The sequence below is a fragment of the Falco punctatus genome, assembly GCF_963210335.1.
Source record: "Falco punctatus genome assembly, chromosome: 6".
Lineage (NCBI taxonomy): Eukaryota > Metazoa > Chordata > Aves > Falconiformes > Falconidae > Falco > Falco punctatus.
In genome coordinates this window covers 47,357,547-47,385,430 of record NC_137585.1, presented here as the reverse complement: position 1 = coordinate 47,385,430, position 27,884 = coordinate 47,357,547, and the positions used below count along the sequence as shown (strand labels likewise).

At 42.1% G+C, this 27,884-nt stretch overlaps 1 protein-coding gene across 3 annotated transcripts in view; it reads right to left on the bottom strand.

Annotated features, from left to right (window-relative positions):
* The window catches only part of SLC17A8 (solute carrier family 17 member 8), a 61,699-nt gene extending 33,821 nt beyond the window's left edge, over positions 1-27,878 (bottom strand). Inside the window, exons 1-8 of one of the 3 annotated variants that reach the window (XM_080394151.1) lie at positions 23,501-27,878; positions 21,989-22,215; positions 14,581-14,833; positions 10,765-10,883; positions 5,446-5,560; positions 4,891-4,978; positions 1,995-2,081; positions 923-1,062 (exon numbers count right to left, since the gene is read on the bottom strand). In XM_080394151.1, coding sequence (XP_080250277.1) covers positions 923-1,062; positions 1,995-2,081; positions 4,891-4,978; positions 5,446-5,560; positions 10,765-10,883; positions 14,581-14,833; positions 21,989-22,131 — 945 coding nt within the window. In that variant the 5' untranslated portion in view covers positions 22,132-22,215; positions 23,501-27,878. Of the gene's footprint in view, positions 1-922; positions 1,063-1,994; positions 2,082-4,890; positions 4,979-5,445; positions 5,561-10,764; positions 10,884-14,580; positions 14,834-15,388 lie in introns of all 3 variants that reach the window. The other 2 variants (XM_080394153.1, XM_080394152.1) reach the window with 2 other exon arrangements.
* Positions 27,879-27,884: the final 6 nt, after the last annotated feature.

Here is a 27,884-nt window from a genome sequence, read left to right as displayed (position 1 = left end):
ATGGTCCTTGTGTTCTACAGACAACTACCTGCCTGTGGTTTTGTGTGAACATATGATGGTGGTACTAAAGTTCTCTGCAGTAAAACTACTGTACAGCAAGGGAAAACCATGACCTGGAACGAGTATGTGTGTCTCCAGCCAAGACCTGAGTGCCTTCAGCCATATTTCAGGAGCATGCCCAAAAGGAGAGCCTGGTACTTTACACTTTCAACAAGGCTGATACCCCAAACATGTAGAGGAAAGAGTCCGGAGTTATTTTGTTCCAGAATGTTCAAGAGCAAAAGCCAAGAAGAAAAGTCTATCAAGAAACAGTTTTATTTTTCACCACTAGCAAAAATAAATTACCTAAGGGAACGGAGAGAAGCCTGGTGGGAAAATAGGCGTTAACCTTAAGTTTCCAGGATCTTCCATAATTCTCTTAAAGAAAGGGTGAGAAGTCTTAAAACAAGGAGCTGAGAGGCTGTGAGAATGAGCAGGGCAGAAACCTTGTCCTCAAGGTTTCAGAATTGCAATCATCCTTAGTAAGAGCCCAACAGGCAGCTGGATAATTTAACGTCTGCATCCAGTGTCTTGTTTAGCTATTTCCATTAATATTTTTAGAAAAAATATGATAGTTACTCAAGAGAGTAAGCAGGAGAGCAGAGTGTGTGGTTCCCTCTCTCTCCCCACTCCCTTCCCTGCATAGGTTAGTGAGGCCCCATAAGCCGAGAGCTGAAACAGCACTACATGGTTTGCCTGTTGCTGAACTCATCCTGCCCAGCTGCACGAGCCTGATCCTGCAGTTTTCATAAGAGGAAAAGCCCCTAAACATCAACAGAAAATAATTCTGCTGCTTTTATGCAGCCAATAGTATCCATCCAGTTATACGCTCATTCTGTGAAAGTGCTCACAAATTATAATCAGAAAAGCCTTATTTACTTACACTTGCACCAGCTAGGCTGGCTCCTTCTCCGATACTTGTTTCTATATACATCCTTTCTTCACTGGTTATTGTTGGATGTGCAGCAGGGCTCTCATAGGCATGAAGCAGCCAGAACATGTACCAAACAATCCCAAACATTCCTGCAGAGGCAGGAAAAACAAAACTCAGTTTTAAAAGCCAATAAAGCCACACTTCAGTATCTGCAGGCCTTGAAGTTTGTTTCGAGAACCAGTTAGACCAAATCTGCATAGAAAATATGCTCACAGAAGTAAGAAAATATGATAACTAACTCCGTGTAGTGGTAGTGTGTGCCTGCTCGCAAAGCATTTGAGCATTTTGTTACTTGTGTTACAAGATCTGCATGAGGCAGAGAAAAGGCAGAAGGAAAGCTCTATGTAGAATCTGAGGAAGAAAAAAAGACCAGTCATAACATGTTTGCAATCTGCATAAAAGGACATTGCAATCAGATTGCAATGGCAAATCTTATGGTGTGTCCTGTGTCTCCAGAGGAAACAGAGAACCCCCTTCTTAACTGGGTTACTGATGCACAAGGCTATGTTTGAGCCAGCTCTGCCCCATACTGTGTGGGGGAAGCATGAGGCACCACAGATCAGCCGCAAGGCCATACCCATGTGAGGGGACCACTTTGTAAAAGTGGCACTGCTTTACTGAGGGTGGGCAGCATGGGACAGATTTCTCAGGGCAGAAGGTTTCAGAGGCATCTGGTTCCTCACTGGCAGTGTGTGTTGTAGCACTCGGTGTTAGTGTGCACTCCTGGACACTTACCACATGAGTGTTTGTGCTACAGAGCGACCTTGGCAACTGCATCCAGCCCTCTCACTGGGTGACTATGAGCTGTAGCCTGGTCATTACAATTTTAAAACATTTTATAACAGAGGATTACAAAATAAAAGCTCTCAGAAGCTGCAATAAGTAGAGAATAAATTGGAATACCTATCTGCAACCTCTTCATCCACTAAAGCAACTTTGATCCATACTTGTTATACAGGTTTAACAAAACAACTGGCAGTACCAGTCTAGTCATAGAGATCCTTCATGCTAAGCAACTCACCATAAATATAAAAGACTGATGACCATCCTATATACTGTACCAGCACACCTGCCAGTGGCATGGCAACCACCGCACCTGCATAAGACCCTGAGGAGAAAAAGGATTAATAAAACATATCAGCTATGATAGGCGCAGCCAGCTTGCAGTGCACACAATCCAGACAGGTACTCATGGGGGCAGAGCTGGAGGGACATATCTGGCTGATTGGCACCATGATTTCTTCTGAACATGGGGAATGAGATGGAAGCTCTAAAATTTTGCTTGGGGTGTGTAAGGACTGGCCCTCGCTGGTGTGGGATCACCAGTCTCATTTTGCAGTTAGAAAGGCTCTGCCCTGTAGGCAAATGGGATTTGCAAATCCAAGACTGATGGCAAACCACCATGCAGGCATAAGCTGTTACATATGCACTTCAGTGGGAAATCCCATCTAACCCCGTGGCATATGAGGTGTACTCTGGAGAAGCTAATGGCCCAAGTTTCAGAAGCCTTCTTGGTGTCCAGAAATCTTGATGGCTAAAGATATGCTGGGAGGCTCTTGTCATGGCTCTCGCCCCATGACCCCACAAGTGCTAGTAGTGGAGGGGGTGTTCAGATTAACCCTGAGTCTGTTTAACCTTGTTCATTTAGTTCATATCAGTGGCATGAACAAACAGCTGGAATAAATAGACAAAAGTTGACAGGGAAAAAAAGGATAAAATCGTGGTCTGTGCCAAGGTTTCTGATTGGGAAATATATAATACTGGTGAAACATACTTCCAAGTGACTTGTAGAAAGAGACGAATATTTAAGTGCTTGGAAAGGAATTTCCATTAAGACCTTGGGGAGACTTCTTACAATCCAGATTCTTACAATTTGGTTTCAGTGCGGTGCCAGTGGCTTCACGTGTGAGAAGTGTTGGTTTAAATTATTTTAGGAAATGAGATACTTGTGTTTTTGAGAGTAGTACATACTTTGTTAGTGCACATTTGTTAATGCTCTACTCATTAGCAAATACTTCTCTGCAGTGTTTCACAGTGACTCATCTCCCTCATCTCTGTAATTCAGGCAAGAATATAGTCAAGAAGCCAGGAACCTGGTCAACATGGGGTTTCCTAATTCTTCCATTGTTCCTGTGCACCTTTCAAGTGCAAGAATCAGCTACCTGTAGCCACTAAAATGGGTGCTGAGCAGCTGCAGGATGGAACTTTCTCTACCCAGTGCTGGGATTTTAAGGAGAGAGCACCAAGGGTGGAGAGGGTTCTCTTTTGGTCTGTTGTTCTGAAGAAAATGGAAACACCTAAATAATCAGTAAATGCTGGAGTCATCTGTATTAAAAATAAAAGTCCTATAATATGCAGACCTGTTTTTTTTGTTTTCTTTCACTCCTCCTTTTAACCTTCCTCTTGTATTTTAGCGCTGTATTTTCCCTAGCCTTTCAGTTCTACTGCTGATGGACAAAATGTTTTTTCCTGTCACTTTCACATTTGCAATTGAATATTTTCTTTTACAGGTATTCATCTTCAGCTGGCTTTACCCCACTACCTGTATTTATTTTCATTGGTTTCTCTTCCACCTGTCCCACTGCTTACTCTTCAAAGTCCTGATATTTCTGATTTTTCTTCAGTACTGTTAGACATCCACTTACTGTTCCAATTTCCTAGTAACAAATGGGAATGGGAAGGAATACACCAAATACAGACAGTGAAGGTGTCCTAGCAGATGGGAAATAACAGAGTGAAGTAACGAGCAGTGGCTTTCTCTTCACTCCCAACACAGTGCATTTGAAATTCCAGCAGAACCATTACTGCCCTGTACTCTGTGTATCTGGACTTTTCAGGGTAAAAAAGTAGAGGGAGTACATTTGGATTATGCCTTACCTTCCTTACATTTAGCCATCTACCCAAATCCAGCCTGGAAATGGTGAGGAAACTAACATTCACTGTTTCCCCTGGAATTAACAGGTAATTAAAGATTGCAGGGTGTATCCAAAAGAGGATGAAGACATCAACTAGGAAAGTATATGAAGAGAGGACAGCTCAAACTAGACATGGGAAAGTGCTGGACAGGTGTGACACTCACAGTGTCTTTTCTGGCAAGAAACTGTGGTAGTACAGTGACCTATGGCAAAAACTGCTACCTGGAGGATGGAATTAAAAGTAGAAAAAACTTCTTTTTTTTTTCCTTTTTCCCTTTTCATTAGTGTGGCTGTAAGTAAAAAGAAGATATCTTCCTTCAAGAACAAAGTGTAAAACCTCAGTATTTTCCCTGCTCCGTGCTTCATAACAAGGTTTAAGTCTCTTGCTAGAGGCTAGAAATATTACAAAGAGAATGAGAGAGTTCAGTTTCTCCCATCTTCCTACTGGGTTCCTCTGCTCAAAGTCTTCTGAAATTTCCCACAAGCCATCTTCCAGAAGGCCAGCTGTCAGCATTGGAAAGGGACCCAGAGAAGGGAAGAAAGTACGAGCCTGATCATAATTCAAAACAGAGTGAAGCAGAACAGCTAGTGGCAAGAAGTTACATCACCTCCACTGCAGTATGTTAAGCAGCTAGGCTAAAGCCCTCAAGTCCTTTGAAAATAATGTTTTTAGATGGGTGCTTGTTTAGAAGGGTCAATTCAACATGTATAATAAATGGAATCTCTAAAGATGGAGCACATAAAAAAAATAAAAAGTAGTTTCTCTCTTGTGACTCCTCTAGACCCATTTTAGTTTACTATGAAAGTAATTCTGAGGGTTGGCTTTAAATGACAAAATGGTGACATATTAAACAAAAAGACTCTCAGGTTCCTGAGCTCAGACTACAAGCCAAATGCAGGGAAGGGCAGAGGGTTTGCACTTCCTTTTTAAATAGTGAAAAGAATAAAATATGTCTAATAGGAATATGTACTTACATAAACCATACGGGCCTATCAACTTACCGCAGAACGATGTGGTGGCCAATCTACTTCTCTCCAGTGGAGGAGCCCACTTACTCCACATCCCATGGCAGGCTGGGTAGGTGACACCCTGGCAGACATTTCACACATCATATGATTTGCTTTCACTGCATTCCTACTTCAAGCAGCTGCTGATACTGTCCAACCTGTCCTAGCTGTTTGTCACCATGGAATGATGTAGGAAGGGTTAGGTAAGCCTAAGTAAGGAAGTGCTTTGTTGTTTGGGTTATGAAGATGTTAAACTAATCTGGATAATTACTTAAATGGTAATGTGTTCTGAGGTTAAAATGTTGTTTAGTACATGCAGTGGATGACGCAAATAAACTAAAATAGCTCAAACTGCAACAGCAGAAACCTAAACTTTTTATTTTCTTTTAAGGTAATTTAAAAATTATTAAAAATTGTCATCTGAAAATGAGTAACAAGTAAAACTATAGATTGATCAGAAAACCTGACCAAAAGATCTTATGACTTTTCAGAATGAAATCTCCAAAAACAAATGATGCATGAAAGGACCAGTATGGTGAGTGCTCCTACCTCCACCAGACCTTGCAGAATCCTTACAAACATCACACAGCCATAATGCACTCTTGCTGCAGAAGGGATGAACATGTTTAGTGTAGATGTTAGAAAGATAGCTGCTCCAAATACCCTATGGAAAAAAGTAACACAAAAGGGAGTATAATTATTATCTACTTTTCCGAAGCTATGCTGTTCTCAGGTGCAGTTGCAGAGATAATCTCACCTACCACCTTCTCACCAACCCAAATACATGTAAAGCCCTCTTACTGGCAAAAGGGGATAAATCCCCATATGGTCAACACATTTTTTTCTCTGAGTGGAATAGAAGTTTTATACATACTTAAACAAAGATGCTGAACTTTTTTTTTGTATCAGAGGAATAACTATGGGTGTTGGTACTGGAGGCTAAGCTGTTTACACGAGTCCTGACCTGAGAGAAGCATTCCTGTCTTGGGGAAGAACTTAAATTCTGTTATATCAACAGGGTTTAACTTAAGTTGGGTAAAGTCTGGTTTAAATGCTTCTTTGAACACAGGAATGTGCTGGTTAGTTCCACTTGCTGCTGCTATAACATGTAAGAGCATTGCTTAAGAGTGACTCCTTTCTATTACTTCTCTAAATAACAGCTACATGTCCTTTGTGACTATGGCATAGAAAAGGCATATCTGCAAGACAACTTCTGTGAAAAACACGATATAAACATTTTGTTATTCTGCTTTGGAAGAGCACTTGCTGCAGCCAGGCATAAGTCAGTCACAGCTGTACATGTACCTGGGGCCCAGTGCCTTTGGAAAATTATATGCAGCCTCCCAAATGTTAGCACCCATTAGAGAAACAGGAGCAGAAACCTCTATGTAGTGGTAACGGATCCAAGCAGCATCCCTGAAATTCCAGGCCACTCGGAGGCCCTGGGATACCACTCAAAGCCATGTCTGCCTCACTCACTGCAGTCTGCAGCAGCTTTTCCCAGCATAGACATGAGCTTTCCTATGTTTAACTGAAAAGTGGTGCACACTTACTACCCTGTATCAGTACAAAACAACAGTGATGCTAGACCTGAAAGACAACTGGATTGACAGAACAGTCATTTCAGTATGGCACACACTGCTATTTTGCCAGGCACTGACGCTGTAGCACAAAGGAAAAGTGTCCCTGGATGCCCAGCTCTTGAAAGGACATCTGGGAAGCTCTTTTTAAAACTGAGGCTGCTGCACCATAAAAAACACCACTGGAAACCAAGAAAGAGACTGGGACCAACCAGCTGCACCAGTTGCTGAAATTACTGCCATTAATAGGCACGAGCTGTACTTGATTGAGTAGATTTCACATTATCTTCACATCTGGCTGACTGAAGCCTTGGGTTTCCTTTCTGTGCAACAAATAGGACTCAATAGCTGCATCACACACTCTGAACATCAGGAGTTCATTACTCCAGCCTCTACCGAAGCTGATATACATGAGGATCCCGTCTGAGATCCTGTTACAGCACTGAAAGTATCAGGACTGGCAGTAGGAGTTCTCCACAACTGCCAAGCACCATTTAAATTGAATGGTTTACTACTTATCCTCAGTAGTCTACTGTCTTCTTTGTGTTGTCTGCAATTCAAAGCAACCGCATCTGGCTGCCTGCAGACTGCCTTTGTGTGGGAGATCTTTCATTCTGCAGATAGAAAGTTGCAGCAATTGGTGGCCCTGGGGACGACAGCAGGTAAGATATGGGAGGTCAGCCCAATGCTGCCCTCAAGGTGATGCCCTGAGAATAAAGTGCCCTGTTTTGTTCAAGGCCCTCAGCTCCTAGCTACACTGATGTTAGCTAGCAGCATGCTGCTGTTTGTGGATTATAATTAATGTTCCTTTTCCAAACTACTCAAATTCAGTGATGTTTAATAAGATTTGATGTGCATGTGGCATTTCAGAAGGATACATTAAGCTTTATTCTCATATCTGAATATTATTAGACAGATATTTGAACAGAAATCATATGATTTGGACAACAGCAGTATTTCTCTCTGCCAAAGCCATACACAGATGTTATTATGCATAGCTGTTTATCATGCTTCACTTCAAAATATTTAGAAACTTTTAAAACCTTTTGTTGTCATTCTTTTCTTCTTTTTTTTTCCCCCTTAAATAAAGGTTTCAGTTGTTTACATTTAAGTCTCTTTGAAAACTTATTCATAAGAAATACATGTCCCTTCATTTTTTTTAATCTGGTCTTATTATTCAAAGTAGGATTAATGGTAGTATTATAGCACAAAGAATCTACAGTCAGAGATCAACACCATTTTATCTAAATTCTCTACACCTATTGACAAAAACAACAGTGGATGCCTAGACAGCTCATAATCTGAATGACAAGAAAGCACTCAACAGATGAACTCAAAAGCAAAGAGGCTGGGTTGACTGACAGGCAGAAGTGACAAAGAAACGGATTTGTACAGAAAGCAGTCTGAAACTCCAAACTAGAATACAAAGCCTATGGTCATATCTTGACATTTAGGAGACAGCTTTCAAAGCCAAGTAAACATTTAACTGAGAAATAAGTGTTACTTAGCTCTCTGTTATGATCAGTGAAGAAAAGGGTTTTGCACCTTGCTTCCTTGGCCCCTAACAGGAATATCAGGTTTGTTACCTTGATGCTATTGAGTCTCAGGGAACTACAGTAAATTATGTAAATTAATAAACACGTGAAAGAATAAATCATAAGAAAAAGAAAATGTTTAATTATTCAAAAGCTAATTCTGAAGACTGTGTTTCCAATCTCTGCTACTTCATTTAGTGTCAACTTTTAATATGCCTAGGTTGTAAATGTATCATTTATACTGAGTTAGAACCAGTGTCACTCTTCTGCTACTATTTAGAGGTTGAGTAGCGTTTCCACAAAGAGGCACCATCCTTCCAGCAGTTCACTGCCATTTATCCCAAAGAAGTTGGTCTCTACCATAACTGAAAATATCCCAGTTCTTTACAATTCACTCACATTTTCTTCTCTCCTCACTGCCATGATCCCCAACCAGATGTCACTCTGGAACCAAAACAGACTTCTTCAGCAACAGACTTCTTTGCTGAGCGGGGTGCTGTTACTGAAAACTGGTATCAGGAGGTGCCTTATGTTTCATGTGTCCTTGTCACCACCAAACAATAATGAAATAACATTTAGATGCATGTTTGAGGATAAGCAGCAAGCTAAAGGGATAGTGTCACTAAATGCTTTGTGAACTTGGTAGAATGCAGACCTACACAAAACTGGACAAATGCATAAAGTAAATCACACGGTGTTAAATGGTTTTGGTGCAAAACCATAAAGCACTTCACATTTTCAGCTGTTCTGAGATCTTTCCGAATCCCACATTATTACAGATAATTTCTTGCATTAGAGAAGTGCCTGCAGTGGAGCTGTCCCTGTGTGTTCAAGGCTGCACAATGCTGTGCAGGATTTAAAGGGATGACAAAAGAGTCTGTACCTAAATCTGTAATGTCAGTAATAGGATAGAATAATACATGCCATTGCCAAAGTGCAGCTGGGGGAAAAGAAAGCCTTTGCCTTTTTAGGGGTAGTGGGTTCACAGACTGGCCCCAGATTTGCTCTTTTCTTGCCCTGTGTCTTAGCCAGTAACCCCGCTGAAACGGGAACTTGACACCACTGGTGAATCTTCCCAAGCTGAAATTGGTTGGGTAAACAAGGAAAAAAGGGAATAGATGGAGTTAGCCAGACCTGTGAATCCTATTAATGCAAACAAAAATTCTTTTTGAGCTCAGCTTTTGGGATATTGTTGTTTCTAAGAAAATTCAACTCCTGAACTGAGTTCTGATAGTCAAATCCATAATGTGACATGGTAGTATAGCATTAGATTGAGCCTGAAACTCTCATGGGGACAGAAATGCAGCTTTCTGTGCATATGCACAACACGTCCCTATGGAAGTACCCCGCTGACAGATTACATTGAGTTACAGTGTAAACGTGGTTGATTTTACTGTTTGCAAGAAATTAAAGAAACAAAAGCCAAACTAATAATATGCTGAATCATTCAGCCAACAGTGTGCACATCTGTGTTTTGAGGTCCTTCTGCTGCAAAAGCTGGTGGCAAGACTAGAAAGGCTGGGGAAATGATTAAGCTTCGCTAATTTGTTTAGTTTACTTGGCAGATGGAAAAATACTCTGCTTAGGCACTTTTGTGAGGTACAGAAATTAATAATTGAGGATGCTAGTAGTGTGGAATAAGCAGTGCAAACTGAACGAGTAACTTTCGGTTACAGACAGAGGGGAGTTTGGACTAAGCTTCTGGGCAATTCTATGGGATGAATCTGTCCTGGAGTAATTTCCAGAAGGGCATATAGGTGGGAAGAACACCCAGGCAGTCTTGTAAACCCTATAGCTTTTTGTAGAATGCAGAGAGTGAAGTACATTGATGTGGGGCAAAAAAATATGTAACTGGTCTTAAAGACCTTTTCCAATTCTGAAAGTGTTTCTAGGTAAGTCACACCTTGTTTGCAGAGAATGAAATGAGTACCAACAATCTTTTTTATCTGAAGATCCCAAATGACCTTAACATGGATGCCTCATTAGCTCATTCACAACCAGCTCTCTTCAAGACAAACTCCCTCTCTCTTACGGTCGTGTTCCAAGTTTTGAAGACTTTCTGAAGTAAAGCCTAACACCAAAGTTACCTTTTGGCAAAATTAGCTACTTTTCTTATTCTTGCTTTCAAAAGCAGTTGAATTTAAAAAAATCAGTCCACAAACACAATGAGCATAGGAGAATCTGTATAAATGCTCAGAGTTCACCAAACAGAGATCATGAAGCTCTATTAGAAGTTCTGGGCAATCTGAATTACAGTCAATACTGTATTCAGCCTTGGCAAGGATATCTGTGTGCATGAGGATGGATTTGTGTCTTCAGAACACAAATAGTTCTGTAATTACCACATGCCCAGCTTCAGTCTACAGGGAATTTTTAAAGGAGAAAGGTCAAATTCTGTTGGAAAATTATTGTTTGGTATTGAGCTAAAAAGCACTAAGGGAACTTCTGAAATGCAAATGCTACAATCCTTTTCTAAAGAATTAGGCATGGTTTCCTAACACTCTCCAGAAAGCATTATTGTTTAGAGAAGAAATGTGGAGATATTTGAGATGAACAAGCTAAATTTCAAGAATCAGCAATAGACCCATAACGAAAATCTAGTCCCATTGTTGGTTACAGACGTAAATACAGCACATTGAGTTACAGATGTGTATTCCTGAAACACATTCATTCACTATTTTGGTAATCATTTAAACAATGTAAAACAGTCATCAGGCTGTAAAGCTTAATTCTTTTGATTACTGTTTTCTTACCTGTTAGCAGCCAATTTGTTTGAGATGAACCCTCCTGGAATTTGTGTCACAATGTAACCCCAGAAAAAAGAGCCATGAATGAGTCCCACCGTCTCTGGATCCCAGTTGAATTGGGCTTTCTGTAAAGGAGACAGAAAAAAATACTGGAAGATGAAGCACTCATTGTAAGACAACCACTGTTTGGAAGTCACACAGAAGTCATCCCATCCTCCAAATCAAGGCAGCCTCTTCATGTTGGCTGGTAGGTGTTCCTGAGCTTGAAATCCCCCAGTTAAGACAAAAGGATGTCAGATTCTCATGTGAGATTATTGCCTTTGCTCTTAGCTCTCTGTTGGATGGATAGGAGGGGGAAAGGTTTCAGCCAGAAGGCAGCTAATGCTGGACCTTCAACTTTGCCAGTTTGTCACTGCTTCCCCGTGGGCTGCTTAGTCCCGAAACCTTTGTTTCCAAGCTTGCTCGTTGTTATAACAGTGACCTGATGCTTTTCAATGGACATATCCATTTCCCTAAGATTATCAAGGTCCTTTGGGTTCACCAGCTTCCTGGTCAGGCTTATCCATAGTTCTTGACAGGGTCAAACACTGACCATCCACCATCTGCATTAAGTGGCATGGGAGCAGAAAAGGGGGGGCATGGAAGTGTCGAGGAGGGCTAACAGCTGAAGACAAAGCAATCAAGAAATAAAACTAGGTAACACTAGCTAGCTGACTAGTTTATCTTTTATTAAAAGTGATGCCAGTTGTAGCGCTGGATTTTGATACAGAAGGCCAGCCACAGGCTGGTCATAGGTAATTCCTACCCAAAAACTCTGCAGCCAAGAGAAATGCTTTCACCATATACCTCATCCTTGCATACCAAGCAGTTTCAATCTTCTCAAGGCTTGTCCTGAACAATTTCTGTTCCCCAATGACCCTGTTTGACATACCTTGTTCAGAAGGATAGCCAAAGCCCAGGGCAAAACACAGAGGAAGTGAAGAAAAGAAAGGTGGATCCAAGGTGCCCCTCCTGCCCTCCATTCTGGGAGGTCAGACAGAACCTGACTCGGTATAAACCGCTATTGTAAGGTCAGTGTCAACTTATTCTCCTTGAACCCTCAGTTTAGAAGAACTGCTTTGGAGCAAAGAGAAAACACGATATTTTGCCTCATTATGATTTTTATGCAATCACACAGCAGGGAAAGGTGGCTAAGCATCATGTGAGGAAGCAGCACAGATATCTTTTAGATTCTGAATTAAAACTATCACTAATACACTACAGAAAAATGAAAACTAGAATGATAAACCTTAACATCTCTCTTTTCTGTATTACTTTCTGTGAACCGGTTTTCCCCATGAGGTTCCCACCCCCCACCCCCCTTCCAAACAAGCAAACTAAAAAAAAGCTCATCATTTGACCTGCAGGGAGAAAGATGGCGTTAATTAGCCAGACATTTACGTCAATATACATTCTGACAAGAGACCCACTTACCTGTGCTGAGTTACATTGCTGTTTTAAATACTTAATATTCTACTAGTGATTTCTAGCTTAGTTTCTAGGTACTGTTAATGTCTGAAGGCAGAAACATCATGAGACATGGAAAAAGTTCCTGTATCAGCAGGTGCTCATGCCCTAACAGAATAATTTACGATTCGTGAGAGGAATTTGTTCAAATTTTCTCAAACTACCTCTTCTGAGCTTCCCAGCCTATGCAGGCACATCCTTTCTCTTGCTCCAGGGGGAAGTATAGAACCAGGAAGTCCAAGCAGGACCATAGGGAGCAGGAATTAGACTAAATAAATGCAGATTCAGCAGCATGTCTAAGCAGCAGGAGCTGGTCAGAGGAGACTGCAGGTGAAGAACAACTAGAATCATAGAATCGTAGAACACCAGGTTGGAAGGGACCTTCAAGGATCATGTGGTCCAAACTTTCTGGCAAAAGCATGGTCTAAACAAGATGGCCCAGCACCTTTTCCAGCTGAATCTTAAGTGTCCAATGTTGGGGAATCCATCGCTCCCTGGGGAGATTATTCCAATGGCTGGTTGTTCTCATTGTGAAAAATTTTCCTCTTGTGTCCAACCAGAATCTCCTCAGGAGTAACTCATACCCATTACCCCTAGTCTTTTCCATGTGACTACTTGAAAAAGGGGACTCTCCATCTTCTTTGTAGCCACCCTTTAAATACTGGAACATGGTGATAAGGTCTCCCCTAAGCCTTCTTTTCTCAAGGCTGAACAAACCCAGTTGTCTTAGCCTTTCCTCATATGGCAGACTTCCTATCCTTTGATCACCTTTGTGCCCCTTCTCTGGACCCTCTCCAGCCTGTCCACATCATTTTTGTACAGCAGGGACCAAAACTGAACACAGTGTTCAGGTGTGGCCTGACAAGCACTGAGTGGAGCGGCATGCTGACTATCTCTGACGATGATGATGCAACCCAGCACGCTGTTAGCTTTACCACAGCAGCAAACTGATCACTCATTGTTGTCCACCAGGACCCCCAGGTCCCTTTTCACAGAACTGCTCCCCACTAGGAAACTCTTCATTCACTTTGGTAAATCTTTGTGGAGTTTATTGAGTCTGATTAGAAACACTCTGCTTGATAGCTAGGAAGGCAAGAGAAAAACACTGAAGGACTGGCCATGACATAATGTAGAAAGGGAAGGAAGATTTATTTAATCCCCAGGCCTAGAATCATAAGCCTCGCCTCTGGTCTTTGCAGATCAATAGCTCCTATGACCATGAGTCATGCAGGCAGGCATACTTTTAGCTTTGGAAATTTGCTATAGACACTTTTTGCACTTCTTTGTACTAAAAGTTAAAATATCTGGGAGAAAAGCTGACAAATAATTGCACTGCTTTTCATTCATCTCTAGAAACATGACAGATGACAGAAGTATCTGCCTCTTTGGGAGATGTGCTTTGTTTTAGGTAATGTGTTGACAAATCAAGGGTACCCATAGGCTGGGGGAAGTCTCCATTCCCTGGGAGGATCTGATGATACTTTGTCCTTCTGTAATGGCTTTTCTCCTAGACCTCAGCACATGGGGAGTCATCAGGTAAGAGTCAATATTCATGTGAATAATTTATTAGGACAAAAACATCCAAAAATAAGTCAACAAGTAGAGGAAATGTAAAGCTTCAAGTTCATATAATCCATAAAAGGCCTAATGATAGCAGAGCCATGTACCGAGGCAGGACTGGGGAAACTAAGTACGCATTGAACCTGCAGTTCCTTGGGTGCATTGTTAAAGGTTTGTAGGCAACAGCTGTGAACCACATGCTATCTACCGCAAATTGGAAAATAGCTTGGTACCTCGCTGAGTACCTCTAGACAGCAGTCCGCATTGCCAATAAACTGTAAAAACCTGTTGCCTTATTGCCAGTGACTGCTCTAAGTTCTTGAAAGTCATCTACTGACCTGAATAGAGTGCATGCAGCACTACATACAGCAATTAGTAATTCCTTCTGCAGCAGCATCAGAGCGCACTTCCCTGAGAGAGAGTAAATAGTAAAAGCTTCTGCCACAGCAAAAAAATCCATCTGCAACTGAAATGTCGGGGACCTGATAGATACACAAGCCAATTCAGTTCTCATTTCTGCTGCTTACAACCTTTACAACATTGCAAATCCTCAGATCTTACATATATTTAATGTGACTTTGACGCCTAATTAGGAATTAAGCACCTACACATCTACGTGGATAGAGACTCACGTGTCTCTCTCCCTCAGTTTTTGATCTATGTATATATATGTATACTCAGTACTTTGATACATCACACTTTGATGATTTTGCAATGGGGTCTGCTCAGAAAAGTGAAAGGAAGATGTTTTCTTACCTGCAGCTCTGGTTTTCCATTAATATAAATAGTGTTATTGTTCACCATTTCCACAATGGCAACGCCCAGGTTGCACCTAATTCCAAAGGAGATGCAAAAGCCCAGACCACTCATTATGGCAATGATGTAGCGTTTGGGCAGCCCACAGCAGTAGCAGTCGCACGGTGCTGGCTTGTGGGTGCTTGCCTGCACGGGCCGCCCCTCTTCCGTTAGCTCAATGTGATCCTCCTCTATGTTGGTGCCATCAATTTTCCTAAATGGATGAAGAAAGAGAAAATGAAAATGCCTTATTGCCTCAGTAAAATTTTCTGCAATGTAGATGGCCAGTTACATGCTCCAGTCAGCTGCTAAATCATCTCCGTGCAAGGCATTTGTCTCTTTCTGATACGATGAGTTAATGCTGGGCAGGCTTTGAAAGGTTGGCATAGACTACACGTTTTCATGAATGACCTCTGGAATTTATAAATCTGAGCTACCTAGCTGGACAGCTAGCTGGAAAAATGTTCACAGGCTATTCACAAGCATAACTGTGAGACGTAAATTGAGCTCTGTTGTGATAAATTCTGCTGGTTGTTAGGAAAAAATATATATAAAGGAATTAAGCATAACTTCTAATTAGATCCACTAAGCAGAGCTGATGGAGGTTTCAAGAAAAGGGTAAATACAGCACAAAACATCGTTTTGCTCAGCCCAAAACTCCCTATGAATTTGTTTTCACCTGTGAGACAAAAAAAGGGCTATACTGAAGAGAAGAAAAGGCTCCGGCATCAGAGTCCCTATTTAAGATGTAAAAGGTCCAGGGCCAGACCTTCTCTGCCTGAAGGGATTTGAGGCCACATGTCCCCTCTTCTCTGAAACATCCTCCCACCACAAGGTCATTGCAAAGTGAACCCCTGCAACTCCTATTGTTGAACGCATTGCCAATGAGAACTGAAGGAAGACAGCGACTTTCTGGGCTGCTGATTCACCCCTCCTCAGCACTAAAGGTTGGGATCAAATTTGGTGTGGCACTGCAGTGCAGCCGGGAGGAACCGATAGAGGTGTCAGAGATGTGGGCTCTCCCATCTACTCGGGGTAGGAGCAAATGCTGCCCAGCTGTTTCAGCCTGCAAGAGGTTGCCCAACTAACAGAGGAGTGCAGCTCCTCTGGCTTTGTGTATCCAGCCTTTCTTTTTTCCTACAAGCACACCAGCTCAAAGATTCATAATAAAAAAAATGACACTCCCATGTAATTTGGAATTGCACGATAGTGCAATTAAAAATGAATATGGTCTCCCAGTGTGATTGTTACTACTAACATACCATGGTGCAGGACCAGGGGATGTCTCTGGTAGAAAAGGTGAGGTGAGAAAGAGCTGAATACACATCCCTGGACTGCAGCTAAATGCTCCCTTTCCTAACATTAACTTCTCAAGCATTTGTTTTAAATGCTGAATATGGGTTTTCTGACATGCTGAAATGCTTAGCTGTGAATACACAACTAGCCCACTGAATCCACGAGCTTAAGGTAAAGAGTTTACTAAGGGGGGCCTCGACCAGCAGCTACGTTACAAAGCCTTTCAGTTTTGGCATTGCTCTGAATCAGTAAACTCAGGATCCAGCTCCTTTTGTGTCTGCCAAGGAGTTACTCTCAGTACTGTGAAAATGTTAACAGTTACTTAATCTAAAGGAAGCCCAGCTTGCCACATAAAATGATGAAATTATTTCATTCACTCTTTTCTGATAAGGAGTAACTTATTTCCTTCTTCCACACCTGGCTGAGTGTATTTGAAATCTAATGCACTTTGGTTTCCATATACAAATCAGCTATAAAGAAATGTTGTCAGAGCATACATGGATGAACTACACCTGGGTGATCTACACAGTAGCTGGTTGGGTCTTTGGGGAGCGTAGTACTGGTTTAATCACAGCTTTCTCCAGTTGCTGTAAGTCTAATATACTACCCATAGTCTAATACATAGTACTCTATACTAAAGCTCTTGCAAACGTAGGTGGTAAGTATGGCTTCCTGGGGTGCTTCCTGTGGACTTAAATTTATCTTTCCAATATGAAGTTTTGCTTTAAAATCTCAGCATTTCTAGGCTTTAGGGCTATAGGCCAACGGGTGCATCATTTACTGTATTATTCCTGTTTACATAATATCATAAAATGATTACTTCAGCCTTAGTCTTAGCAAAAAGAGAAAAAGCATGCTACAGTCTATCATCTGACATTTCCAAGAAACACTAGAATCAGAGTGTTTTGTGCCAGAAGGGAATTCCTCGGATTATTTGACTTAATCCCCTGCTCAAAGCAGTGCTAACTGCAAGGTTAGATCATTAGCTTACTGTCAGGCTGGAGGGAAGACTTTGCATCAAACTGGGTAACGCAGGACATGGGGTATTGCTGTGGTGTTATTGAAGGTGATTGAGATCTTTCGATTCCCCGGCAGGGAAACAGCATTTGTTAGTGAAATGAAAGCACCAAGAGTAACGCAGTCAAGCACTTTAAAAAGGAGACACAATATATTCCATGCTCTGTGGGCTAATGTGGGTAGGTGTAAAACTGAATAAAAAAATCAAAAATAAAAGCCTCAGGAAGTGAAAAGACAATGGAATAATTGTTCTTTAGAACCGCTGCCTTCTCAAAAGAGTTATTAACAAACCAAAAGAAGTAATTTAATTGTCTTCCTCTAACATAATCTAAGATATTGATTGAATTAAATCAAAGCACAATTTGTCAAATTTTTGTACCTTTACCAGGCTCTCTATTTATAAGAGAGACATTAGACTGTAATTGGTACATTATTATGGCAGCTGGCCAAGATTAGACACATCATGCAAGGCCAAAACAACTGTTGTGATCTGGAAATTTTTAGCGGGCTGTCAATTCATATAGTCATGGAAATATCCTTCTGCTCCATACTCACTGTAAAAAGCAGTGAGCGAGGACTAGCACTATGGGCCAGCGGTGCCTCTGCAAAGAAATTAATTGTTTTGCTATTATATTCAACTAGTCATTAATGGAAGAATGTTGACGACTGATCCATGACCCCAAATCCCCACAAGTGTATTTCATGCCCCCAGAGATTAATGCTAACCCCTCTGTAGAATATTTCTCTTGAAGAAATCTATTTTGCAACAGCAGTCCAAAAATGGAGCCAGGATGAAGCACTAGCAGAGCAGATATTAACACGAACAGTGTCTGACCAAGTCTTTTGGCTTTATTTTATTGAACAGGTATATAACGAAGGTATGGCAACTCCATGAAAAGATGAGAAATACATCTTCCAATTGATCAATATATTCTGGTAGTGCTACTGAAAATTTCCACTTGTACACCAATGATTTAGAAGAAAACTGCTTCAGAGCCAGTGCACTCTAATTATCTGATTCATGGAGGAGAGCATTTTGCTGCCTGGGAAATGTTTAGTCCTTACATCAATCTGTTTGCTTTTTTCAGCAAACATACAACCCTTGGCAAGTAAGAAGAGCTAAGCTATTTGAAGATATCTATATCCATGTTCTGTGCCCAAATGTCATAATAACAGTATAAAAAAAATTCTCTTCTTTATTGAATGACTACTGTGTCATATACAGAATTTTGGAAGAATGAAATAAATTTTAAAAATTCCTATTAGTAAAAACCCTAGAACACATATAAATCATCAATCTGTATTTATGGGATTTTAGCACAGGAATTAGTTATTTCTTCAAAGCATAATGTAGGTGGACTAGAATAATACCATGTCATTTAATTTGATTAAAAACACATAGATACTACAGTAGCAGGCAAATGTAAATACTTGATGTGTTAAAACACATTCTAGGATGACTTTTACCAGATATTATAGTCTTTCACAGGCGGCTGCAGCACAATCATACACAATTTTCAAATCTCACACCTACAAATCCAGCATCAGTCATCACATGCAACAGATTACTGATGATCCTGGCATAACTTCAGAAACCTACCCACTGACTTTTGAAAAATATCATTTATTTGAAGGTGGATACAATCTTCTGAGATCTAGTTAACTCTCTAGGCATTTGCCCAAGTGACAATTTTCCATACCTAATCCTGTGATCGATGCTTTGGTACAAAACCCCAGTATAGATAGGGATTCGTAAGTCACTCAATGCATGGGATCTCTCTGGCTGGTTTCTGCATGGTATTTGCCTGAAACTCACATCGTGTCTCAAAAATACACACCGTGGGAATGCAAATTTTTGCAGGGCGGCCTTGCAGTTTCTCCTCAGCCTCAATACGCTGGAGGGATGCCCCTTGGGTGCCGCAGCGCAGCACTGCGTATGTGCACTGTGCCCTTGCACTGACACCGTTGCACAGGGGGCCTCACACAGCTCTCAAACCAGCTGAGTCTGGACACGTGTTCGCAGCGCTGCATGGTCTGTGGTGCACTAAACTCTCTGTGCTTGTGCACAAAGGAAAAATCTGAGAGGGCTAAGTCTACAATCCAGTACAGGCAGAGGAGCCCTGTCCAATGCAAGGGTATATCACTCAGCTTCAAGGTCCAAGTTTGTTAAACAATTTAGACTGTCTAATTCATCAAGGGACATCTGCAGCAGCCAGAGCTACACCTACCAGAGCCCAGACTACATACAGCAGCTGTGTGACATAGCCCGTACGACTTTTCACGTTGTGATATTACGGAGTTGTGAACCCACTTAGTCACTTCCGACTTCATCAGTAAGATAGGCGTCTTGGACCAGCTAACAGCAACCGCTGAAATCCTGAGAGTAGACAGAGCCTGAGATTTTACTTGAATCTCATTAATTCATGTATTCACAAAGTTCATGAATTTTTCTTACACTAAATAGTAAAAGTGTGCCTGCCAAAAAGCTCTGCAGGAAAACTTTCTTTTCTGAGAAGCATAAGGCTTGCAGAGCCCCAGCTCTGACACCCATTCACCCAAGCCTTGAATCCTCTAAATTTGCTGTTGTTGTTGTTGCCACACTGCATTAATCAAGAACAAACCCAATTTTGCATCAAAAACTATTTTGTACAAAACATCTAAAACATATTCTAATATCTCACAAATGAAACAGCTGGCAACAGCCTAAAGAAAGGACACCTCTGGGGTCTCGCCAGTTCAGCCCCCCTTGCCTCCCTTCCAGGATCCAGCCATTCTAAAGTAACCTCCTGTGGGCAGAGCCTTGCTTTGCAGCACTCACAAAATAATCTGAGGTTGCTACACATCTGTGAGGCAGCAGTAAGTTGTTTTATGGTGCTTTAGCATAAACAAGTTTGAACTTGTCTGTGGACAAGCGCTATGGAGCAGCTGGTATCTGACAGTTGGTCTTGCCAGACACTGGCTTCTGGATCTGCTCTATTGTTTGCAAGAGAGAGGAAATGTGTAGGAAGGCATAGACTCATCATATATACCAAAGCTAAAAAGTATTTTTCTACCCACTTTGCTAGTTTTAATCCCACATCAACACATGGCAGTCAGTGAAATCACAGATGGAGACCTAATCAAGAATGCATATTAATACAATTAATCATCTGTTGAACATGAGAAAATAAACCAAATTCTTTGCTGATTTACACCACATTAAAACCAATTGGGTTCTTGAATGAAGAGCAAACTCAAGGTTGCAGCTGGCATGTACATGTATGTACCATCATGTAAAAACAGAAGCATATGCTTTCCTTTGTAGGCTAAGCTGTGGAGAATGAACTTCAAGTAAAAAACACGCACATTCCATTCCTTACAGAAACCTTCAAATATGACTACATATTTTCTAAGAGTCTGCTCAACTTGCAGCAATTCTTACTTAGATCTGACTGCAAGGATAGTAAAAACACTTTGTTGTTTGGATTATTTCCTCCACTGGCTAGTACACTGGTATACATATGTTTAAAACAGAAAATAATTAAGTCCAGCAAACTTTCTTGTATCTCAACTCAGATTTGGTTTCCTTTGATTCAGTAGCAATGTTGCTGAAGTTGGATGCCAGTACTATCAACTGTGTAGGAAGGAGCCTGACACCCTTGACACATGACTACAAGAGGAGAGTAATCTGGATAATTTAAAGCTTGCATACCATTTTGACATAGCAAACCCAGTGTACTGCCGCATCAGAAACTCACTGAACACAAACTCTACAAGTGTTTGGTCAAATTGGCCAGCAGAGCCAACAGCAAAGAGAATTTATGACTGAAAAAAATGATTTAACTTGATGTTTTAAAATTAAAATTGAATCCTTGGAATTACTGTAGAGTATCTTTAAAGTAAAAAAAAAACCAAAATGTCAAACTTCATCTATAACACTGTAAGTCATGAAAGGTTAACTTGAAATTGTGTGGAAAACAAATAATCTGTTCACATGGTACAGAAACAGCGTGACTGACAATCTATCAGTGCATATTAGTAACTTCTTTAAAAGCGTATGTGCTTATTTTCTTGCATATACATGCTGTAGTATAGTACATGTAAATTATCATACATTTTCTTGTGATCAAATGCATGTTTAGATGTTCCAAGAGCTGGATCTTAACTCAAAATATCATTCCCAAAAGAAGGTAAAGGTATGGGTATAAAAGCAAATACAATTCTGTCGCTAAAAATACATTCAGTTAAAACGCTGGCCTGATCCATACAAAGATTTAACACACTTAACATCAAGCACACAAGAAATGCCACTGAATCCTCTGGCTCACATCTATTGTTTGCACAAATACATTTTGTCAGTGGCCACTACGAATAGAAATAACCTTCCATTTAAATGAGAAATCTCTTTCCCTTTATGAAACTGGTGATTTGTTACATTATATTTTCATTTATAAAATAGTAAAAATATTTCAATGTTTTGTTTCATAAACTGTTGGTTAAGATAAAAATCTTTATTTTTTTTTCCTTTTTTATAGCAAACAGCTGCTTCTCCTTTTTCTCTTTCTAATTTGTTAGTCTCAGTAAACACACGCATACGCATCCCTTCTTAATACATTTTCTTCTACTGATTTGGAACAAGTTTTTCAAAAAAGCCCCTGTAATTTAGGGTTGTTAAGTCTAATTTCAAGAGGCATCATTTTGGGAGTGTTAATTCCCATTAAATCATCAGTTTTTCTCATGCAAGCTAACCCACAGAATTATTCCCATTTAATTATTTAGAAGTTTTTTAATTAAAACACTTTTTCATGCTCTTTTTAATATTAGAATGCTATTTTATAACTCATTTTCATGTTTGGTTTTTTGTTTAATATAAATATTCTATCATCTATAGTCACATGCTGTTGTAACAGTGCTCCTTTTACATCTTCTGTCTTGCAGCAAGATAGCTCTCACTATCTGAACTCAGCAATTTTGCAACTCTCTATTCTGTTTTATGTTTATACATTTTTCTATATTTCATTTCTCTTTAATAAATTGAACCAATGGACCTGTCTGGGAATGTTCTGTTGAATTTTACCTTCTCAGATTCCCCAGTGAGTCACTAATGGTGTTCTTCACCTCTTCCTTTCCTGGGTTAAAAAATCTTTCCTTCAGTGAACTGAACCCTTTGAAAGGCATTTTGTCTTTCTTCTTCAGTAAATCCCTTATGTTAACAAGCATTTGCTTCTGCCGTCATATTTCCCGACGCCAGACTCAGGAGCCTCTGCCAGTCCCTTCGGTGACCTCCACAATAACAACCAGTTGCTCAAGAAAGAAGCGTGGAAGAGAAAAAAAATAAAAATCAAAACAGATCTTCCAAAGCCAGAAAGTCAGTCGGGAAGAACTCTGGAGCAAAACCCCCTCAGAAGCTCTCAGGGACTCAGCGGTGCACTTGCAGCAGCTCTGCCGTGCATCTGTGCAGGCTCGGGTACCAGCCGGGGCAGCTAGTCGGGATGCTGCAGCTGGCAGCCCGGAGGTGCTGCCGGGGGCCGGTGTCCCTGGGCAGCATGCGGCTGCCTGCTCCACAGGCAGACCTCAGGCTGCCTCGCTGGGGCTCATCCTCAGTGCCCGCCTGCCTGCCTGCCTCCCTCCCTCCCCTGCCTCTTTCACACCGAGATCCTGTGCAAGGTGGTGCTATAGTAACGGACACAATACCTGTCCTCAAGCCACTCCAGTTCATTAATAGGACCTCATCTATAGCAAGGGCGAGAAGTTTATTAAACATTTATGCATACTTTCTGCAGGGAGGGGATTGGTGCAAGCTACATTTCACGTGCACTGTGTACCCCTCACCAAGACGAGCACCCCTACCCCAATGCACCTGCTGGTTTGAACCCAAAGCCACCTTCCCCAGCATGGTCATTTATTATTGATGTTCCTGGGCCCTTGGGCAGACAGAAGCAGAGGTGCGTTGGTGCAATGCTGTTTGAATAAGCAAAGAAAGACCAGCTATAAATTAAATGCATTGCATTTTTTAACTACAAAGTAGCTGAAAGAGGTGAACAAGTCCAACTCTATGAGACTTCATGATGACATTACACTTTTCGTAGCATGGCAGAAAGCACTTAATAAAAACACTTGTGGAAACAGAGCCCAACAGTAGGCTCGTCACGCCTGCACGTTGGCTGGAGTCAGATGAAGAAATTCTGCTTTTGGCAAGGCCTCTGTTACTGGATTTGGGCTATGGATGACAAGGAAAAGAAAAAGATGCCCCATTTAATATTGGTTTTGGGCTCCTGACAGCCCTTTGCTGTTCCCTGGGTGGAAGGGAACACAGAGACTTTCCAGGTTGTTAGAAAAATGGAGAGCTTTGCATTTGCCACATTCCCCTTGCTCTCCCAAAGAAAGTTAAATTAAGAGCCTGTCAGTGCCATCAAGCCACCAGCAAAAGAACTGGTTTCCCCTGGAAGCCCCTGGCTGCAAATCACCATGTGAAAGGCAGGTGGACAGGCAGCTGCCCCCCAGGAACCCTGGCTCCCACCCTGCCACCAGCCGCCTGGTGCCCCCGAGCAAGCTGCTGCAGCTCTGCTCCCTCCCTCCTGCCCTATACCTGTCGTTATCCTTCCGATAAGGATACATAGCGGCCATGCTTTTCCCCCTAACTTCTGTTCAGGGTTTGGTCTACCCAGGTTCTACAGAGAGAGAAAAGGAAAAAGAAAGAAAGTGATTTGTCCAGAGAAACTACCCATCTGAGTTGTTTCTACTTGCAGACTCCTCATTTGGGTGTTTGAACCAAGTGAGTAGGGTGGAGTGGGATGCAAATCTGGGCCGAAGCAGGGCAAGGACTACCTGCCCTTCCATTCCTCCCCTGGCTTCTTGCATGGGCCACCAGTCTCTGGGTTTTAGATGCCTCCATAATACACATACCAAATGTCTGGATTGTCCCAGCTCCACTATGAAGAAGGGAATATTGGAAAAAAAACACCTCCTCACAGTTAGGGGAGGCAGACAAGCAGCCTGCACTGAAATCCTTCATTCCTAGTATAAACACAAAGAGAGAGCAGGGAGAGAAGAGAAAAAGCAGTACTTTGGAGCTGAGGAAGTTTTGCTTGGCTGGAGCCTCTGTTGTTCCAGTTTCTTTCACTCTGAATAGTTCATGTGCGGCAGGACTGCGTTGGAAATCTCCAGACTCAGCGCAGCTACCTGGCACCTTTATCCTAGCAGACAGTCCCCTCATAGCAAGCCCTGAGTGCAACTGGGGTGGTGGGGCTGGCCAGCTTCCAGCACTACCCGCCCACGTGCCTGTAGCAGGGCTTCTCTGGGCCTATTTCTGGCTGGCTGGGTTGAACAGCAACCGCTGTCACCGTCAGCTCAAGGAGTGCCTTCTACACCCGCCCTGCAGCATGTCTTGCTGCCCTGGGAGCAGCTGCACCTCATCGTCCTCACACTGCTCAGGCTTGAATCTGTCCACCTCCACAGCTGAGCAAGAGGAAGAAATTCCTCCTGATTTCTCCCTCCATACCCCTGGCCCCGGTGCACCCTGGCCCACCAGGCATGCCAGCAGCTCAGGCAGCAAAGTCACCACTATGGAGAGGAGCACAGACCCATGCAACCACATGCATTAAAACAGGGTCTCCAGTTATCAGAGTGCACACAAAAAATGAACCCTAGCAGGCTAACTGCCAGGCATCAGAGGTACGAAATTTTTTTAGGGGTATATACATATAGAAATATGTAATTAAATTGTCTTCCATTTAAACAAACATGTATTTGCCAGCATTTGGTATAGTTTCCTGAATGCTCTTCAGGCAGCTGAACACCTGAAACCATGTAATAGCCCAGCTCCAAACTGGAAATGGTGCAAATTCCAGTGCACAGATTTCACCTTGGAAGACTGAGGCTCAGGTTGGAAAGCGGTGCTCAAAACCTGTATCTCTCAGCAGCTGTGGAACAGAGGGGTTTATTCTGCCTTTTTTTTCTGGACTTCTGGCCCTACTTCAGTTAGGGCACAGAGGAGACATAAAAAAGGAGCTTATGCTCAAAATTCAGTGCTTTGTTCACTTATCAACACGTTCTCTAACTGCATTCAGCACGGAAGTCTTAGATCTGTCCTCAGTGCATTTGGGAATGCTTCAAGCAGCTCCCAGATACATCCTGGCTGTCACCTGGCAGGGTTTGTCCCCCTCACAGATGGAAGGGCTCTCCTTAGCAATACTGCCCACCTCACCACTAGCAGAACTGTACATTTCTCACAGCAGGTTTCACCTCTCCCTCCTTTTTAAGCTTTGCAATCCTTCCACTGCCTGCAGTGCTGCAGCAGTAGCCCCTTTTGAAATTCAATGACCCTTTCCCTAAGACGTAAAGAAAGGGTGTTACTCTTGCTTTCCTGCAAGGAGGCTGCTTGGCAGGAGCAGCACTCCTTCTCCACTTCCTTCTCCCCAGGTTCACAGAGTAGTAAAAAGCCCAGACTGCAAAAATGCTGCTGCAGAGTGTGTCACAGCAGCTTTGCAGTGCTCTGCTCCTGTTGGGGCACCATCCACAGGGGCACCACCCAATTCCCAGCAAGGATATGCTGGATGAGGCCATGGCAATCCCTGTGCAACTAATCCCGGTACACATTTTGGAGCACCAGCTGAGGAAATCTCTTTTCATTGACAAGACCTAACACAATAGCTCTTACGGACACAGCTGTCACTGTTTCTACTTTTTTCTTTCCTCTGTTAAACCTACGCCTGAATTTTCTTTTGCAGACATTAAACTGCCCCATTGTGATTCTCCTTCTGATGTTTCAGACCTTAAAACACATTGTATTATGTCATACCATTGTAAGTCTGCCGCATGCAAACTGGAATCTAAGCCCAAGACACAGCATGATTTAGGCCTGCACTTGCAAAGAAATATTTTGCAAAATTAAAACTAATCCTAGCCCATACAACTTGTAGCTCCTGCTGAAACTACAGACTTATATCCCTGAAGAGCCCTAGTAAGGCTGTATTAAAACTATATTTTAGAGGCAATATGGACATAAACCCAGCATGCAGACAGGCACTGCTGTGGGCTGCTGGTACACTATCGTTACCTCGGGTGCTCAAGAGTAAAATGAGTTGTAAGAAAACTCGGAAACTGGTCAAGTGATCATATAGGATGTGCCGTTCTAATAACAGCTGTGCCTTGCAGACATGGGGCTAGATTTGGAATTGCAGCACCCCTTAAGAAAAATAAGCATGAAAACGTCAGATCTACAATAAGCATAACTCTCACCTGGAAGAATAGTTTCTACAGGTGCAAGTAAATGTACGCCTAGAGGCTATCTAATTTGTTACAGTTATTTCTTCAGTTGAAAAGCCAGGAAAAGTCATCTTCATGCTACTCCTACTGTTTTTTCCTCAAAATAATGGTTGTGAAAATGTCTTTGTCACATTCAAAAGAGAGAATTTTGCTATTTTTCACTGCTGAAATGACAGTGTTTCACTGCTGACTGGGTAGCATACACATTTTATGTGCAGGTGTCATTTAGTGTGCCTCTCAACTACAATTCCTGACAGCCTTGCAAGCAGCCACTTCTGCCAATGTTTGTAAAACATACAATTTTGAACTCCTTACAAGTACTTAATGATCATAGTCATTCACACCCTGACACTAACATCCTGGGAAAGTCAATTTAACCTTTTTGTGTCTCTGCTGAATTAACATAAAGATGCTTTGCTTCCTGCTGTGTGGTCAGCCTTAACAATAATCAAAGGCTGCTGGGGTCCTCCAGTGGAAATATGGGCAAGTGCAAACTGTTGCCTCAGCCTGAGCAATCAAGGTCAGACTAGAATAACTGTGTTAATTTTTAATCGATTTCTTTTCAGTTCAAGGCCATGTGATGACATCCCTGGTGCTTGTGAGCTGCTTGCTGGAGCACAGTTTGCTCTTGTTATTTCTTTGGAGGAACTTTACTTTGGTAAAGTGAGTTAATTATCTGTGGCTCTGGGCTTCCCAGGCGAGTTTGTCTTTTAGCTCTTATCAAGAGCTCAAAGGCTGGAAAATCCTGGGTGCCCTGACTCCCTAACTTAAGATTTCTTGGAATTAAATTGAACTAAAATATTTCAATATTTCAAAATTAAGTGTCTTTGGATGTTTTAAATACCTCATTTTTCTTCCAAATGGAGCAAAGTAATGAAGCAGGACTGATGAATACTGCCTTCATCTGCACATAGACATTACGACTGGTAGACTTTGATGTCTACAGCAGTGTGAATTTGACAATGCTTTTCCCACGGACAAGATCTTGGTAAAGTTCGCTGGTAGATTTCATAGAATCACAGAATCATTTAGGTTGCAAAAAACCTTTAAGATCATTATGTCCAACTATTAACCCAGCACTGCCAAGTCCACCACTAAACCATGTCTCTAAGTGCCACATCTACACGTCTTCCAAATACCTCCAGGGATGCTGACTCAACCGCTTCCCTGGGCAGCCTGTTCCAGTGCTTAAAAACACTTTCAGTGAAGAAACTTTTCCAAATAGCCCATCTAAAGCTCCCCTGGTGCCACGTGAGGCCATTTCCTCTTGCCCTGTCACTTGGTACTTGAGAGAAGACACCAACGCCCACCTCACTGCAACCTCCATTCAGGGAACTGTGGAGAGCAGTAAGGTCCCCCCTGAGCCTCCTTTTCTCCAGGCTAAACAACCGCAGCTCCTTCAGCTGCTCCTATTAGGACTTGTGCTCTAGACCCTTCACCAGCTTCACTGCCCTGCTGCGGACACGCTCCAGCACCTCAGTGTCTTTCTTGGAGTGAGGGGCCCAAAACTGAGCACGCTGTTTGAGGGGCGGCCTCACCAGTGCCGAGTACAGGGGGACGATGCCTTCCCTGGTCCTGCTGGCCACACTGCTTCTCATATAAGCCAGGATGCCGTTGGCCACCTGGGCACACCGTGGGCTCATATTCAACCCGCCACCAACCAGCACCCCCAGGTCCTTTTTCCCCAGGCAGCTTTCCAGCCACTC